This window comes from Ananas comosus, linkage group 15, assembly GCF_001540865.1.
Source record: "Ananas comosus cultivar F153 linkage group 15, ASM154086v1, whole genome shotgun sequence".
NCBI lineage: Eukaryota > Viridiplantae > Streptophyta > Magnoliopsida > Poales > Bromeliaceae > Ananas > Ananas comosus.
This window is the reverse complement of record NC_033635.1, coordinates 3,443,045-3,459,850: the sequence shown is the minus strand read 5'-3', so window position 1 is coordinate 3,459,850 and position 16,806 is coordinate 3,443,045. Positions and strand designations below refer to the sequence as shown.

Here is a 16,806-nt window from a genome sequence, read left to right as displayed (position 1 = left end):
CTATTTACTTCTCTTCTTAAAAGTCTCTCGCCGAGCAAGTTTTTCACAAATATTCTGTTTTCTTTCCTTTTGCTTCTAGTTGTTTCCTATTTTGCTGTTCATGGCAGAGACTAGATAACTTCCTCTAATAATAGGGTTTCACTATAAACAAGAAGTGGCTCAAGACAAAATGTCATAATTGATTCCTAGTTCTTCTATACGGAAATATTAGGATTTGGCAAATTTTATTCTGCGACTTGCCTGTCAAGGGCACAGGTAGTTGAATTGAACACCAATCAGTCAAGGATTGTTTGGAGATATTCCTAGTTAACGAAGCAAAGTTTTTGAAGCTTCTAGGCATCTAAGCAAGCAAATTAAACTTTCGAAAGCAGAAGCTTGATTCTCTATCTTCTGCTATAGGAGGAAACTTTTGTGAAGATTCTAATGAAGAAAAACTCTCTGAGTTTCTTCAAAAAGCACTACTGAACAGCACTTCTGCAGCATTTGAAGAGGCTACCGAAGATACCATGAAACGAAGATAAGTGGAAATATCATCACTGCGACGGCAACGTTAAATCGAAATCACCATTCATCTCCTTAATCGATATATATTAGTATGCATACAAGATGCAGGTATATTGAAGCGGGGACTAAATCCTAATTGTACCACAAATTTAGATCAATTCAGAGATTGAAAGAGAACAGATTCAGAAGATAGCGAGCACAAGCATACCTGCTCCTTCTCTTTAATGAGGAGGAGGAGGAGATCCCTCTCCTGCCGATCCCTTCGCCTCATGTACATCAAAATCCCCATCAACCCTACCGCAGCGGCGATCGACCAAACCCCTCCGCCACCTCCACCACCACGTCTCCCACCTCTCGCGCCTCCTCCGCCCCCGCGGAGACCGATCCTGGAGTGGATCGCCTCGAATCTCGCGCCGCCCATCACGCGCCGGGCCACGTCCAAGAGCCCCGTCGCGACCGAGCTCGCTCGATCCACCGCATCCTCCTCCTCCTCCTCCTTGCCGCCGCGCGAGAGCGGAGAAGAGGACTTGGAGATGCGCGCTAGGGTTTTGTAGGGGTCGGGGTGGAGGAAGAGGCCCTCGTGCTCGCTTGGGGGAAAGATGGAGCAATCATCATCAAATCCTCCTCCTCCTCCTCTTCCTCCTCCAGCAACGACGGGGCGGTCCGTCTCCGGCGACTTCTCCGGCTCCGGCGCCGGGGTGGGATTAGCGTCTCCTTCCCCGGCGGAGGCCGCGGGCTCCGCCTCGTGCCCTCCCATGGCGTTCGCGACACGGTTATTTGCGATTACCACACGGTGCGCGTTCGCGACGGCGCGGTTATATGTTCCGGTTAGCAGGATGACATGTGGGCCCCGCCCCAACGTAAACGATGGAAGAGACGAACCAATTATTAACCCGTTAATATGATCCGAACCCGGTACTGTAGTAACTATCCGACACGTGATTCCCTCGTCCGCAGCAGCAAAACCCTGCTTTGTGTCATCTCTTATTACTACTTCTCCGCCAATCCTGCTACCATCCCAAAACCCTAGCAATCGATCCCCGGCGCAGCGACGGGCGAGGCGATCGGCGATGGACGAGATCCGCCTCCGCCAAGAGAAGGTCGAGAAGTTCGAGGGGTTCGTTGACCGCCGCCTCAAGCCCGATCTCGTCAACGCCATCGCCCAACGGTCGCTTCTACTCCCCACCCCTCTCTCTCTCTCTCTCTCTCTCTCTCTCTCTCTTCTCTCTCTCTCTCTCTCTCTCACACACACACACATTATGCAACCATCAAAAAACTTTTTTCTTTTTTTTTTAATCCCGATTATTATTTATTATTTTATTTGTGTTGAATATAAATATTAAAAATACTGTTTTATGATACCGTAAGGATCCTTTTGGTTTAACATAAAATCGTGAAAAATAATTTTTTGTAAAAAATAATATTTGTATGGTTTGGTTTGTAGAAAAAAAAATAGTTTTTCATCCACATTTGTTTGGTTGGAAGGAAAAAATCCACACTTGTTTTGTTTGGTAAAAAAAAATGAATGAAAAAAATTTTACGCAGCTTGAGTTTCGTTTTCTGCAGAAAAATAACGGAAAACGAAAGCTTCAATTTTTCCCAAATCTGTACACGTCGAATCAAACAAGCGAAAAAGTATTTTTTATATCGAAAATAATTTTTCAGTTCATTTTATGACGAACCAAACGCCCCCTAAGCTCTTTTCGAGGTTCAGAGGTTCTGAGTTTGAGTGCCGCCTGGCTCTTAGCATAATTAAGTTTCTTCAATTTAATTCAAATTCACATCATGGGCCTATCAAAAAGTAGTCTCCGGTCCATATGCGAAGAGGAATGTTATTTATAAATTTTGAGAAACATCATTATCTAGTAGGTTAAGCTTTTGAAGAAAAAAGTTATTTTATATAATTTAACAATTTGCAACAGGGATAAGGTGCTTCAGCAGCAAAAGGTCTTGTATCCTTTTTTCTTGCAAAGTTTGGAAATTACGGATTTATTTCTAGAAAGTTTTGCTTCTTGAATACTTCTATGCAAAGTTTTAAAAAATGTGCAAACTTTTAAAAGGATTTAGGATTTAGGGTTTACATAGGTGGCATGAGAGATAGAATATAGGCCTTAGAAATGGAGGGTGATGGTGAAAGTATTTAATAAAACGATATTTATTCAAGGATGGAATAGCCTTTTTATAGAGAAAAGTCGATTATTATTACTCTTCGACTTTAGAGGGATATATGTGGTAATTAAAACTTTTAAGGGTCAAATCCATGATTTCACTACTTTGGAGGGATAAATAAGCAATTTTGTTTAGGTAAAAACGTACTGAAGACCATTTTGAAATGGCTACCCAATCTTGAAAAATTTTGATTTTAGTATCCAATCTTTTAATTTGTTTGATTTGAGTCAGTCAGCGGCACTTTGACTTCAAAATTTGAATGCATCATTTATCTTTTCATGTTTAGTTAGTATACTCCATGCATTTTCGTAACTATAAATTCATTAAAATAAATAATTAACTTAACTTTTGAAGTCAAAAGTACCGTTGGCTAACTCATATTGAACAGATTGAAAGGTTGGGTAGTCAAATCAAAATTTAGCTAGTCGTTTCAACATGGTCCATAGTTTAGGTAAGTTCTGTACGTTTTTACCTTTTCTTTATCTTAATATTGCTCATCGGCTTGCCAATTCGATCTGCTTATTGTCTGTCTTAATGTGTTTACTTGACCTCCGAAACTGTATCGGTATTGAGATGATAGCTCCGATCTGAAGCGGAACATTGAGAACCTAGAGCAGAATGGGGTGACCTCCTTTCAGTCCATGGTCAATCTCGGATCTGAAGTTTACATGCAAGCAGACGTGTAAGGACTCTCAAATTCAATTCGATTTACTTTCCAGCTATTTTATTTGTTTCCCTATAGCATTCGGGCAGTCCAATTACTTTCTTGTCGTTTCTGGTAAAAACTTGGACACAAAACAATTATGTATATTGAATTTAGAGCATTTAAAAGGGGTCAAAATGATTCTAGTAGTTTAACTTGATTCAGTTTAGTGCACTGGGTTTGGATTTGATCACTTGATGGACTTGATATATGCAGTTTAATAGCAGTGGGCTCATCAACATAAGTAATTTAAACCAAGTAGACTTAGGATCATGATTTTAATAGGGATTTTAGATTAAATTGGTGGATATAGTACTCGACAGATCTCTACTTAGTTACTTCTACAAAGTTTCTTGGATAGTTATGCAAAAAATTTGTGAAAAGAAGGGTCGAAGGACCAAAGGTCGAAAGTTTGTGTTTATTTTATTTGGCGCCGATGTCATCCACTGGTAATAGTGTGTTATTCGTAAAGATTTAAGTTTTTTAGTTTATTACTTAGTTGTAGAAGTTGCATAAGCAAATCAGAAATTCACCTGTTATTCAGCACCAAAAATTTACACTGAAACCAGTTAATGTTCTCATGTTTCTTTATTTCTTGGGCACTCAACAAACCAGGAGGGTACTGGGTAATGACATAAACTTTTTCTACTCCCACATTGCAATTCTCAAGGTCAGTAGTCTTTTGAGAAACTTTATAAACTCACAATTGTTATGCGTACATGTGGGGCCAACAAGTCAGCCTCAAGAGATGTAATATATATCATGTCTTCATGTCCCGCATGCAATGTATCTCATGGAACCAGTCTCTGTAATTTATCAAACCATTGTTGTTTTACTTTTGCTTTGAAGTAAATTTCGGCTCCTTGCTTCATTTTACTTTGATTTCATGGACTCAATTTACACGAGAAATTATGTCTGGCTCTTCTAATTCACATAAACATGTTGGTACATTAAACTATTAATTGTTGGCGACTCATCTTCAGATAGGTAAGATGTTGTGTAACTCATGAAAACCTGTGCAGCAAATGTTTGATTTCTCTGACTCTGTTGTATTTTATCTTTTAACCGGATCATGTTTATTTTATTTGAGTGCGATATATTTCTTCTCTATGATCATTTGTGCAGGCCTGATACACGCCGCATATTTGTAGACATTGGTTTGGGTTTTCATGTAGAATTCACTTGGTCAGAAGCACTGGAGTTCATCTCAGTGAGGGAGGCAAGGTTGGCCAGGTAATGCAACCTTCTTAATTGGAAGTGATCAAATTCTTTGTAGTTTAGTTAACACTGCATACACAGGACAGGGAGACAGAGATGCATGTCATTGATAAAAGATGATTAAATAGGACAGTGTTGTTATTCATCGTACTTTGCATATGAGGAGGAACTAAGTATATGTTTTTAACTTTGCTTGGGAGTTTGTTGCTTTCTTATAACATTGACGGACAGTGGTGGGGCAAACTCGAGAAGCTGGTGAACTCATCTTAGATATTTTTTACATTTGCTTACCCCGTCTACCTTGAGAACATGAGGCAGCATCATCTTCCCTTGTTTACATCCTTTTTTATCTCCTTTTCTTAGTACTTCTATGTTCATTCTTGTTTAAGCTTTTTCTCTTTATGCATTTTCATGTAATGTCAGAGAAATAGAGGAATATACACACCTTATTGCAAACATCAAAGCGCAGATCAAGTTGGTATGCATTTTTCATTATTCCTCAGAATTCAATATGGAACATTTTAATTTCTTTCATTATGTCCTTTCGGTTTTGTAATCAGAATGTTGTCAGTGGTAATTAACATTAGTATTATTTGATTCCATGCATGACGATGATTCGATTTTTCACTTAACAGGTATGTGAAGGCATCCGAGAGTTACTTCAGATACCAGCTGAATGATGCTAATACCTTGTAATAACACCCTTCTTCGCTGCTTATTGTAATTATTCCTTACCTGCATCTATATATGGAGATGTTCTAAGGGAGATGTTGATAGAGTTTTTCCTTAAACTTAACCATTGCCTGGTTTCACCTTTTTCTTTTTTTTTATTCCTTTTTGAGAGTGAGGAAGCCCATGGGCATAACTATTAAACAATTTTGTGCAAGGTGCATTTTTGCAGTGGTATTGTTAGATACTAAGCAGCTACTGTTGGTTGTTGCATGCTATGTATCATTAGATTTGATCAAGCAAAACAAGCTCATATCAGATGTGGAATAAAATACAAGGCTCCTTTCTAAGGTAATGTATTTTTATTTGGTTAGAAAGCACAATAAAAATATAATATGATTGTTTTCGTAAGTTATAACATGCTGTGCTAATTGCACTAGTTTGATTAAAATATGATCTGTATGATTCCATTAAAAAAATATACGTTTGGTCTCAATAGCAGGAGGGCTTTAAATAATGCTGCTAACCAGCCTCTCTAATCAGCAAAATATTCCAACAAAATAATGTCACAAAAGCAAACTAAAAACATTTGTTTCAGTAATCACAGCTGTGACATGAAAAGAAAATAAGTATCACAACTATAAAGGACAACAAAAGATACTGCATCATAGCTGTCGAATTCTAAAAGAGTTCACAAAGAACTACCTCAGTAATCACATTGTTTAAAAGCTGGGAAAGAAGAAATACTGATTTGAGTCACAGATACGGCATAGATACAGCACTAAAGGAATAACAATTAATAGAAGTATGTTTCTGGCAATGCTATCTGGTTAACATTAACTGAGACAAGCAATAATACCAGATGCACCAGTACAACAAAAAGTACCCCCCCTTTTTTTTTCTTTTTCTTGTTAAACAGTATCCTCCTTCAGAACCATTATCCAGCTTCATACAGGATTTGTAGCGATTTCCATATAAACCACCATGACTTGCTATTGATTAGGCTTGAAACTAAAAATAGAAAAACACAAAAAGAAAGAAAAACTAAATACCACCTCCCTTTAGGGCACTCTAGCGTTACTTAAAAGCCCTCCAGAGGATGATCCCTTTTGGTCGCTCTTCATCTCACCACGACCGGAACTGAGCATGACATTAGCCCAATTGGCCGATCTGTGAACAATTCGTGAAGGGATCCGGTCACTATCTTCACCCCCTGAAGCTTCGTACCCATCACTAGTTGATCTCGAAAATTCAATCCCCTTCTGTGTAGCAGCATTACTTCCTGGAACCTGCATCGAAGATAGACCTTGTGCATCTTCAGCTCCTGAAGAAATGCGAAATGGGTGTAAATCAGGAGACTCCAAGCTACTTTCTGGAGAAGAAATGACAGTATTTCTAGCGGAAGCTGTTCTGCTCGGTCGAAAAGCACTTCTCGCTTCAAGCTGGAGTGGGGCTAAGTTGGTCGAAGTTTCTGGTCCAAGTTCACTGCCATTCGTATCAGTAGCACTGGCTGATATTTTTGCCAATGGTTCGAAAGACGGTTCAGTGGGGATCTTTCCTCTTTTGTTCACTCGCCTTTTGTTATCAGGTCTCGGAATTGTTCGGTTACTTGAACTTCTGTAGCTATTATCTGTTTCATGGCCAAGAGGAGTAACATCTCGTCTATTAATTGGTTGAAGAACTCTGGATTTCTTTCTTGCTTCTGCCGCCGCTTTCGAAACCTCATCTGCATTAAGACGGGCCAGAGTCCAAGGGCTAATTTTCACGGTTCCCGCAGCTTTTCTCCTGGGTTTTTCTTCTTCCCTTATCTTCTTTCCAGTGGAATTTACAGATGTGCCAATCTCAGGAGGAACAACATCAAACTGTGTGCAAAGGATGAAGTGCCTAGTCAAAAACTCATGAAATTTGAAGCATACAGTTGCTGTTTAAACTATAGTGCATTTTCAAATGGGTATAAAATTTTGAAGTTTTTTCCATTCAACAACTTATCATTAATACCTCAGTCAGAAGTAAACAGTATTAGCAATTTCTTTGATAAAAGTAATTTACCCTAATTGTCTATTCTGTTACATTGTGTAGTATTCTATTGAATTTTTTGGTGGGACCATTAAGTTTAGAGATGATTTGGAGAGGTTCTACAATAAAATTAAAGCTTACATACTAAAATTGCAGTTCAGGAACCCATTGAAAATGGATTTAGGTGAGGTAGTGTCTATATTAGAAAGTGTTATTGTTAAGAAAATTGATAGAAAGGTAAGAATTCACATGTACCTGATCTTCAAGGAATAATCTAGGAGGGGTGCACCATGAGCCACGGTGAAATGTGCCAAAAGAACTAGCACTGCTAAGCCCCGTGATAGAGCTCACCTGAGACATCTGCGGACTTTGGTGGCCAGCAACATCTTGTTGCTGCTCTTGCTCTCTTAAAGCTATGATGTAGTCGTATGTAGTAATGCCCTGGATGTGCACCCGTGTACGCATGATTAGCAAATTTAGTTATTGGCAGAAGAGAAATAACAGTAATATAGTTTCAAAATAATGAGTGTTAAAGTAGAGGTTATTCATTAAGCCAAGAGGAAGCTGGAGCCTAATGGAGCCAATTCCTACTATACTATCCATTACAGTGTTACAACTATTGGAGGTATACATAAGGAAGTTAAAATGTTACATGTGAAGATTTACAAGATACATGCTTTCATAATCTATATAGACTAAACTTAAATGCCAAAAGTTTCCGGCTGTAAAAAGTTTTCTTTTACAGAACAAACCATTCCGTAAGAATTCGCTAATGTACACTAGAATATCATAGATAGTTCCAACAAAGATGAAATACAATAAATACTTACCTTCTTAATAAGAAGAATGTGAAAGAAGAAAAGCTGAGCGAGTGGTAGTGTTGCAACCATTGCCAGTAAGGTGCAGGATGCCTGTGAACATAGCCTATTATCAATCAAGCGTTGAACCAACAATTCTGAAAGGGCCTAATTAAAAACTTTTTTGACTCTATAAATGGATAGATTTTAGTATCAAATTCAACTAAATTTTGAAAATTCTACATGAATGCAAATAATATAGTTGAGAAATAGAAAAACAGAAACACTGCAAACTCACCACTACAATAACAAAAGGCAGAAGAGAAAAGCTGCTTCCTAGCTTTGAAACGATCTCCGCAGAGTATTCCTTCCGCTTGAGGAAGCAGAGAATCAGCACAAGCACTCCCACTGACCATTCCAGTATAAGCTGGCCCAATGTGCATAAACCATGACCTGTCAATAATCAACCAGAATGAAAAGGACATGGAACAAAAATGCTATCTACATTTCTTGACTGCCAGGTCTGCAGGCATGACTCAAGAGGCTTCTTTGACCCCACAAGAACTTGTGAAGAAGTGTTATTTGAGAAAAACTTTCGAATAAGAATAGTTTTTTCATTTTTTTGTTGGGGCCGGGGGGGGGTTGTGATTTAGAAGCTTCAAAGAGTATTTTTCTGCTTTATAGTCTTGGAAGCTCATTAGGCTTTCTGCAATGGCAAAAAGCTTCACTTGGTTAGTTTGCCCAATACTTGATTTTTGACATATATATAGAGAAGTTTTTTCAGAAGTCATGCCAGCATGATATTTAATAGTGGCTCGACAAGAAAGTATTGCTGGTATCCAGTCTACCATGTCGTTTGTAGGCAATGCAAGTTAAAATACTACACATAACCCCGACGAGGGGATCTTTTATTTTTTTCAATTATTTTCTGGGACCAAAAACAGCTTCCTCAGCAATCAGTTATGCTGTTTTTTTTAATCAGGTCTATAGATATGGTCCAGACAATAATTTCTCCTTCCCAAGTTGGGACTAGACATAGAAAAAGGGCTTTAATGCAATGGAAGAAAAGGATTACATGGTTATGGCAACAGTTATGTTCCTGGTAACTACCCAATCCATCTGTCACAAGCTAAACAGTAGAAGACATTTTTATGCTTACCAAGAGAAGCGCAAAAATCATGAGGATGAAGAACCTTCTATAGTTCCTTCTTCCTATACAATTGTTGAGCCACTACAAAGAAAGAAGCATAAGATTATAATTCTATATACTCAAGAAAGGAGAACAGAGCATAATAACCAGAGGTCTTACTCTGCAGTGATGATCAAATCCATCAACACATTTGTCGCAAACCCTACAGTGCTTACTGTACTTCAAAACCTATATGAAATCCAAACAACATTTATTCGACATAGAGCAGTTAAATGGTTTATCTTCAAAGAAGTTATGCCACTTATTATCATGTGGAAGAGAGCATTTTACACAGTTAGAATCCAAATTTGGTGCATACTAGAGTCAATGAACCCACAAAACTTGTTTAATCAGATAGTATAATTTATCAACTAATAGCTATGAAAGGCAAAAGGGTTACACATTCTCTATTACTATACATTTGCCATAGTTAACACAAATTTGCTTATATTGAACCTTTTTAAAAGCAGCAAGATTTTAATAGCTTATCCCATTGTTGTGATGATTGTCGTTCAATAATGATTTGCTGCATCATCATCAGAAATTTTCTCATGCAACTTAACATGCTGAGGTTTTGCATTGACCAATATACTCAATCTTGGGAAAGGAGGCAAAGCGAAGCTTGAATGATCAAAAAATAACATCACTTAGAATCAACTATTCAATGCAGACTACATACCTCCACTTCACATAGGCTGCAGAAAAACATGCCGTCTTCACTCATTTGCTGTTCAGAGGACTGTTCATGTGAATGGCACAAATTGCCCAGAAAACAAAGAGGACGGCATAGGAAAAACAGGGCCAGAAAAGCTCTACTGCAGCTAGATGAACTCTCCCCCTCCTTTTGATCATATGATTTGTCAGTAGCAGCAACAGTGCTGAGGCCCTCAGGAACAGCCTTTTCTCCAGTTGTTGCCGTATGTAATTCACTGTTTGAAACTACTTGTCCTGATTCCTTATTATGAGTCTGTTTTCCATTGTCAACTTCTTTCACATACTTCTTCGATTTGAAAACACCAGGGTCCCCGGGATCCGTTGCGGCACACCAGATGTACAACAGGAAGACACATGTAATCTGATGGAGAACAAATATATCAGTACATATTGTGCGTAGAGGCTAGAATCGTAATTAGTACACAAAATAACTTTAGTTATCATCATTATAATGGTACAAATTGACTTCATCATACATTTCATCAGAAGATTTAATAAGTACTCAACAAATTCAGTTGGAAAAGGAAAAAAGACAGTTTAAAAAAACAGATCGCAGAACATTTGTTGACGCTTTCGCACTCATTATCATAAATGGAATGAGGATATTGATATTCTGATTAACTTAAAAAGGATCTGTTTTGGTTGCAACTCCATACCTAATTTGGCACTTACTTGTAACATAACCAAAATTGTCGTGTATTTTGTGCTAAATAAGATTTAGCTAGAAAAACTGCAAGGAAAGGTACCACTTTGAAGAGCGTGAGAAACCTTCTTTTCGAACCAAATGGAAGAACTAGCAAGCATGCGCCCATTAATTTTTGAGAAAATTAAAAAATGTCCAAGAATAATCTATCTGAGCTTTTCACACTTCTCAATAGGTGTAGAATTGAAATTGTCCTCATTATGTACAACCAATTCTCTCAAAATACAAATTAGAAGAGAGAAAAGCAGCTTAATGATGAAACTATGCACGAAAACTCTTCTTGCCTTTGATCATGGCTAGAGAATCAACAGGTCTGAGGCAAAAATTAATTGACATTTCTGGTCATTACTTCTGAAGTACAATCTTTATCATTGGCATGCCTAAATTACATATACGTCACTAATGTTTTGGCAATTATATAGTTGATTAAAAAAAACACTTGCACAAACATAGGAATGACGGTGAAAAACTCCCTAACTTGATACCTTTTTTCTCATTCACAATTTTATGATATTTATATGTTCTTAGCATTTCATGATTCAAGCCACAGGTTTCACTACACTGCCATGTGATGAGGTGGTATAAGCTTCTATGAATACCGCAATATGATTTGCTAGATGTAAATATAAAAAACACCGTTCTATGATAGGTTAAGCTTTCGGAGATAAATGATTGTTTCATATAATTTAACATGGCATCAGGGCATGATGCTCATGCCCTGAGTTTGAGTCTTGTCAGGCTCCTAGCTTCATTTAATTTCCTCCCGTATAATTCGTCTACGTTTTGAGACTACCAAAAAATCACGAGGCTAGACGTTGACTGTAATATTAAAAACACCATTCTCTGGTAGCTTACGCTTTTGAAGATAAATGGTTGTTTATAGAATTTAACAGGATTTTCGACAACTAATTTTGCAGAGATGCATTTAATGCCCCCATGCCCCCATTCTCCACAAACAAAAATTGGAAAGGAAAAGAAAACTATAAAAGTTATCAAAAATCGGGACAAACCCACTTCACTGCAATGTCTACTGGATCTGGTGAAACCCTAAAAGCAGCAACTAAAAACCCATCAAACAACACCGGGTGGTAGATCCAAACTATAAAAATTAGCAAGTAAAAAAGGGAAAAAAGGGGCATTGGGTCATTAGAGTGAGTGAAATGGCTCACCAAAGGAGTGTAGAGCCCCATCACCACATACTGGAAGAGCTTCTTCCCCACAAAGGGGACAAAGAACACATAGAAAGCAAACCCTAGAGCCAGAAACACCGCTATTGCCACCACCTGCACACATTAAAAAAAAAATCAAAAACAAGGATTAAAAAAAAAAATCAACCTAAACAGAGCTACAAAATGAAAGAAAAAATGCGTTTTTAAAAAAAAAAAAATCGGAAAAATCAAACCTGGAGAGGATGGTAAGGAAGTTCCCACCCATGCTTCCTCATTTCCAGCAAAAATCTCTCTCACAAACAGGATATGGCGAAAACCAAGAAGTAGCAAATGCTCACCATGAGAGAGAAAGAGAAAAATTGGTTGTGCTCACTCTCTCTCTCTCTCTCTCTCTCTCTCTCTCTCTCTCTCTCTCTCGAAATGTGGGTTGCACAGTAGCTAATCATACAAAGCTTCAGAGCTTTTGTAGCATCAGCGACCACAACAATGGCGAGGAGAAGAGATGGGAGATGAAGGGTTTGATAGAGAGAGAGAGAGAGAGACATAAATTCAGTGAGACTTAGATTTATGGGGAAAAGTGGCGAGGAGTTGGAGAAATTATTTCCTGCACCGGGTGTATAAGGAAATTCCATGCACTTTAATTATCTTATATTTGACTTCTTTCAAAAAAAAATTAGTACTCAAGTTCTATTTTATAAACGCCGAATTAATGATTAATTTCTGAATTTTTAATCAAAATTCTATATAAAAATTTTAACTTTAAGATTATAATATTTTATCGATATAGTATGTAAGATGTACTAATACACATAATGCAGATAATAACTCGGAGAGTTGGGTTTTTTTTTATTCCAATATATCTATTATATTTTTGTTTTCAAAAATAGCTACTCGAGTCTCATTTTATCAGCATCCAAATGAGAGATCAAAAAACTTTGATCTTATTAGAGTTTTAAGGATATAGTACATAGGACAGAGCTCAAATTCTAAATTTTAATTTTTAAGATCTTTGTCGCAAAATTTTAAAAATACAGTATATAAGATGTATTAATACACCTGGTGCAGGCAATAATTTTTGGGATGAGTTGGGGTGTCTTTTTATTTATTTATTTTTTATTTTTTATTTTTTGGGTGGTCATGTGAAACCTTTTTCTCGCAAGGGACCGTAGATCTGGTTGGTGAGTCTCTTGAGGCAAATGAGATCAATTGATAAGCGGCTGTAAATTTCCCTTTTTACCCCTGCATGTTTCTATAACTACGAAATTGTAGGCTTTGTAGCTTCCCAATGCCTCGGTTTTTGCTACGTTCTAGCCACGAGCCAGGCCCCTTTTTTTCACTTTTTAGGTGGGTTGGGTGGCGTGACCGTGGTATATCACGTTGTGACAATTGATTCTTTGTAAGAGAGTTGGAGCTTTTTTTTTTTTTTTTCATACAAAATCTATTATTATTAGTTTTATGTTTTTTTACAAAATCCGATCCTCTTTTTTTTTCATTTTACATTTTCAGATTGATTTTTTTTAATATTTGATTTTTTTTTTTGATCGTTTTCTTCTTCTTTCCCTTTTCTCTTCTTTCTCTTTTTTTATTATTCGCATGTCATCGCCACACTCTTTACGCTATCTCACCCACATATCCGCTGCCGCCAACGGTGGCGGCACCGATCGTAGAAGTGAGGATTTGGATAGTAGCACAATTCGAAACGACGGTGTGCTGCAGAGATGTCAAAGAGTCGAATTTGGATCAGGTTTTTAAAAATCCGAACCTCAACCCGAAAACCAAATTAAAACCCATACTCAGATCCGAAACCGGCGGATTTTAAAAATCCATACCGTTGAATGAAGATCTAGGGATAAAATTATTAAATATTTTATATATTATATAAATAAATAAAAATAAAGTATGTATATATATAATTTATTCGGGTTCGGGTCGGGTTCGGGTTCGGATCGGGTAAATACGAAATCCATACTCGTATCCATATCCATCGGACTTTTATTTTCTATACCCATAAGCGAATTCATACCCGTTAAGCTCGGGTAAACTCGTCTCGTTCTGATTCGGGTTCCAACAATCTTTCGGATATTCATATCCATTGACATCCCTAGTATGCGGCAAGGCGCCTGAGCCGAAAGAGGACGTGCACACTAGGAGAGAAAGGAAATTCACCTCAGTATTCACCTCCTTCTTTTTCTTCTTTTATTTTTTTAAAATTTTTTTCATTAAAGAGAATAAAGTATGACACTATTTAACCATATATTATACTAGTTGACTAGTACAACAGATCGTAAAAATAGTACAATATATAATGACATAAAATTATATTTTTTCAATATTTCTTTATTTTATTATATTTGTATTATTTGATAGTATGCTGTATTATTTTATAATTTTTTATATTTATCAAATAGCAAAATATATAGACAAATTGACTCAAAACTATACCTAGCATCCTCCTGAAAAAAAAAAAAAGGAAAAACTCAATCTAATCTCTTTTTAAAACATTTCTCAACATAGCCCTAATTCAGTTAATAGGAGAGAGAAATTGTAAGAAAAAAAAAAAATCATGGTGACCAGGACTCTTCCTCCTTCTCCCTCTCCCTTCTTGCTGTTGCAGCAGATTTCGTGCGGCAGTCGCATCCTAACGATTTTGTGGTTCATATTTATTCACTTATCTTATTAATTTTTTTAGATAAAAATTTATATGATTTATCTGAGCGATAGACCACTTTGAGTTGACTATCAAAATTTTTTAAAATTTTAATTTTTACTATCCAACTTTTCAATTTATTTTATTAAATTATAATTTTTGAATATGTCATCTATCTTTACAGATTTAATTAGTATATTTTATTTAATTCTTGTAATTATAAATTTATTAAAATATGTAATTAGCTTAAATTTTAAAGTCTAATTGCAATTGACGGACTCAAATCAAATAATTTGATAGATTGAATAGTAAAATCAAAATTTAAAAGCTTCGGGTATATAGTTTCAAATAAGTAATATACTTTGTTTACACTTAAAAAATTGGAAAACATTGTTTCTAAGAATGTAATATGTATATCGATCTCTATATTGTTTGTACAAATAGTATTTTTCAAATTCACGACCGAGACAGTGGAGGAGGAGGAAGAGAAAGAGGGCAATGACGGCGATGATGATGATAACAAGTGCTGAAGGATATGAGCGGGATGAGAGAAAGGAGTCAGAGTAATAAAGATATTTTGGTTAAATCTCTAAAAGTCTAAACTATTTAAGTCCGCAAAATTTAAACTGTCTTTGCAAAAAATGCAAAACTAATGCATTTTTTTATGCAAATTATCCAAAAAAATAAAGAAAAGTATAAAATATAGAAAATTATTACTTTTTTGAGAAAAAAATATCATCATTATAAACAAACATTTTCACTTTATTAAAAGTATATATGTCATGCCCCAGTAGCCTACATTGGATGGAAAAACAAAAATCCTAATTAAAAATATATAAGGTCTTACATCGTAATAATCTCACAAAACGGAATTGAATTATATATATAAGAGATCATAGACCCTACTAATAATATTTATGGCCAAACAAATTATTATCACTAGCGGATCAGATTATTATAATATATATATATATTTTTTTTTTCGCTGTAAAGGCACTAGGACACTAAATCGCCTGATTTAAATTTGGAAAAAATCAAGGGTTAAAATAGTTGTAGATTTTCATGTCATATTCAACAGTAAAACACATTTAAAATATGCAGAGACATTAATAAGATAAGGATATCATGTTTCTTTTTTGGTATGGAAATTTTACAAAGAGCACTACTTGAGTATTTGAACAACATGAAGCATGGCATCTTTATTTGATTATAAAGTTGAAACTGGTTTCAGTAGAAACTCATATTATTGGAATCATGTTGATAAAATTTCTTTAGTAAATATTATTCACTCAACACCAAAAGCTTTGCAGAAATGCCAATATTGGAGCTTTTAAATTTTAACAGTTTTTACTGAGAATCTTTTTAAAACTCTTTTGAAGTCAAAAGAAAAGGGGAAAAATGTATAAAGACTCTTTGAACTTTAGCATTTTGCAAATAAACATTTGAATTTTTAAATTTGCCAATTAAACAATTGAAATGATTAATTACACAGTTGTTTTAGTTAATTGTATTCCATATAATCTTGTAAAATTTAATTTTTCTATTCTAACATATGGAAAAAAAAAAGAGTATAAAAATCGAAAGTAAGTTCACTCTATTCTACACTCCTAATGCTTAGTTATTGTAAAACAACTGTTGTATTCTAAAAACTTAAGCCATTAGAGAACAGTGTTTATATACTTTTGTATTTAAACTTTTCCTCACATCTGGACTCGAGATTTTTTGCAAAACTCATGACGTAGACCTGAATTAAATGAAAGAAAATTAATAATATTCAGAGTCTAGCATAACTGAACTCAGAATCTCCTACTCTGATATGTGAAATAATCGTTGTACTCTAAAAGCCTAAGTTCTTACAGAACGGTGTTTATTTATATTTGGTATTTAATAATTATCATAGCCAACGATAGGAAAAATAGGGTTTTTATAAATTTTAAAATTATAAAAATTATGTGCAATAAATGCGTTCAAAATAGCTATTTAATTAGTAACTTTCCTCGTAAAAAGAGGCATATCCACTATTTGAGAAAGTTTATGAGGTCTTTATATATTTTTCCAAAGAAAATTCTGGATTGGAACTTAAGGCAGAACCCATCTAAAACACAATGACATGTCATGGGAAGGGGATGGAGGAGGATGCTGTTTTGAGTTCCAGTAGATCATGCATGCTTTCAAATTTAATCAAAATAAAAAGAGTTTAAAGCCCATTTTATATATCTTTCAAAACAAGCTAGAAAATTGTAGCATTTTCAACATCAAATGCCCAACCTATATATGTCTCCCAAGAGTATAGAAATTAAAGCAAAAG

The 16,806-nt window shown here is 35.8% G+C and overlaps 2 protein-coding genes across 2 annotated transcripts; one reads left to right on the top strand and one right to left on the bottom strand.

Moving 5' to 3' along the window:
* On the top strand, positions 1,480–5,536 carry LOC109721289 (protein UXT homolog). Its single transcript, XM_020248809.1, has 6 exons — positions 1,480–1,672; positions 2,427–2,456; positions 3,254–3,355; positions 4,502–4,609; positions 5,018–5,072; positions 5,230–5,536. Exons 1-6 carry the CDS (start codon positions 1,575–1,577, stop codon positions 5,272–5,274), a joined length of 438 nt encoding a protein of 145 aa, XP_020104398.1. The 5' UTR covers positions 1,480–1,574; the 3' UTR covers positions 5,275–5,536.
* On the bottom strand, positions 5,954–12,400 carry LOC109721688 (probable protein S-acyltransferase 22). The gene is made up of 9 exons (XM_020249424.1): positions 12,085–12,400; positions 11,852–11,965; positions 9,945–10,340; positions 9,386–9,454; positions 9,236–9,307; positions 8,375–8,503; positions 8,110–8,190; positions 7,535–7,720; positions 5,954–7,125 (listed from the first exon to the last, which is right to left on the bottom strand). Exons 1-9 carry the CDS (start codon positions 12,124–12,126, stop codon positions 6,325–6,327), a joined length of 1,890 nt encoding a protein of 629 aa, XP_020105013.1. The 5' UTR covers positions 12,127–12,400; the 3' UTR covers positions 5,954–6,324.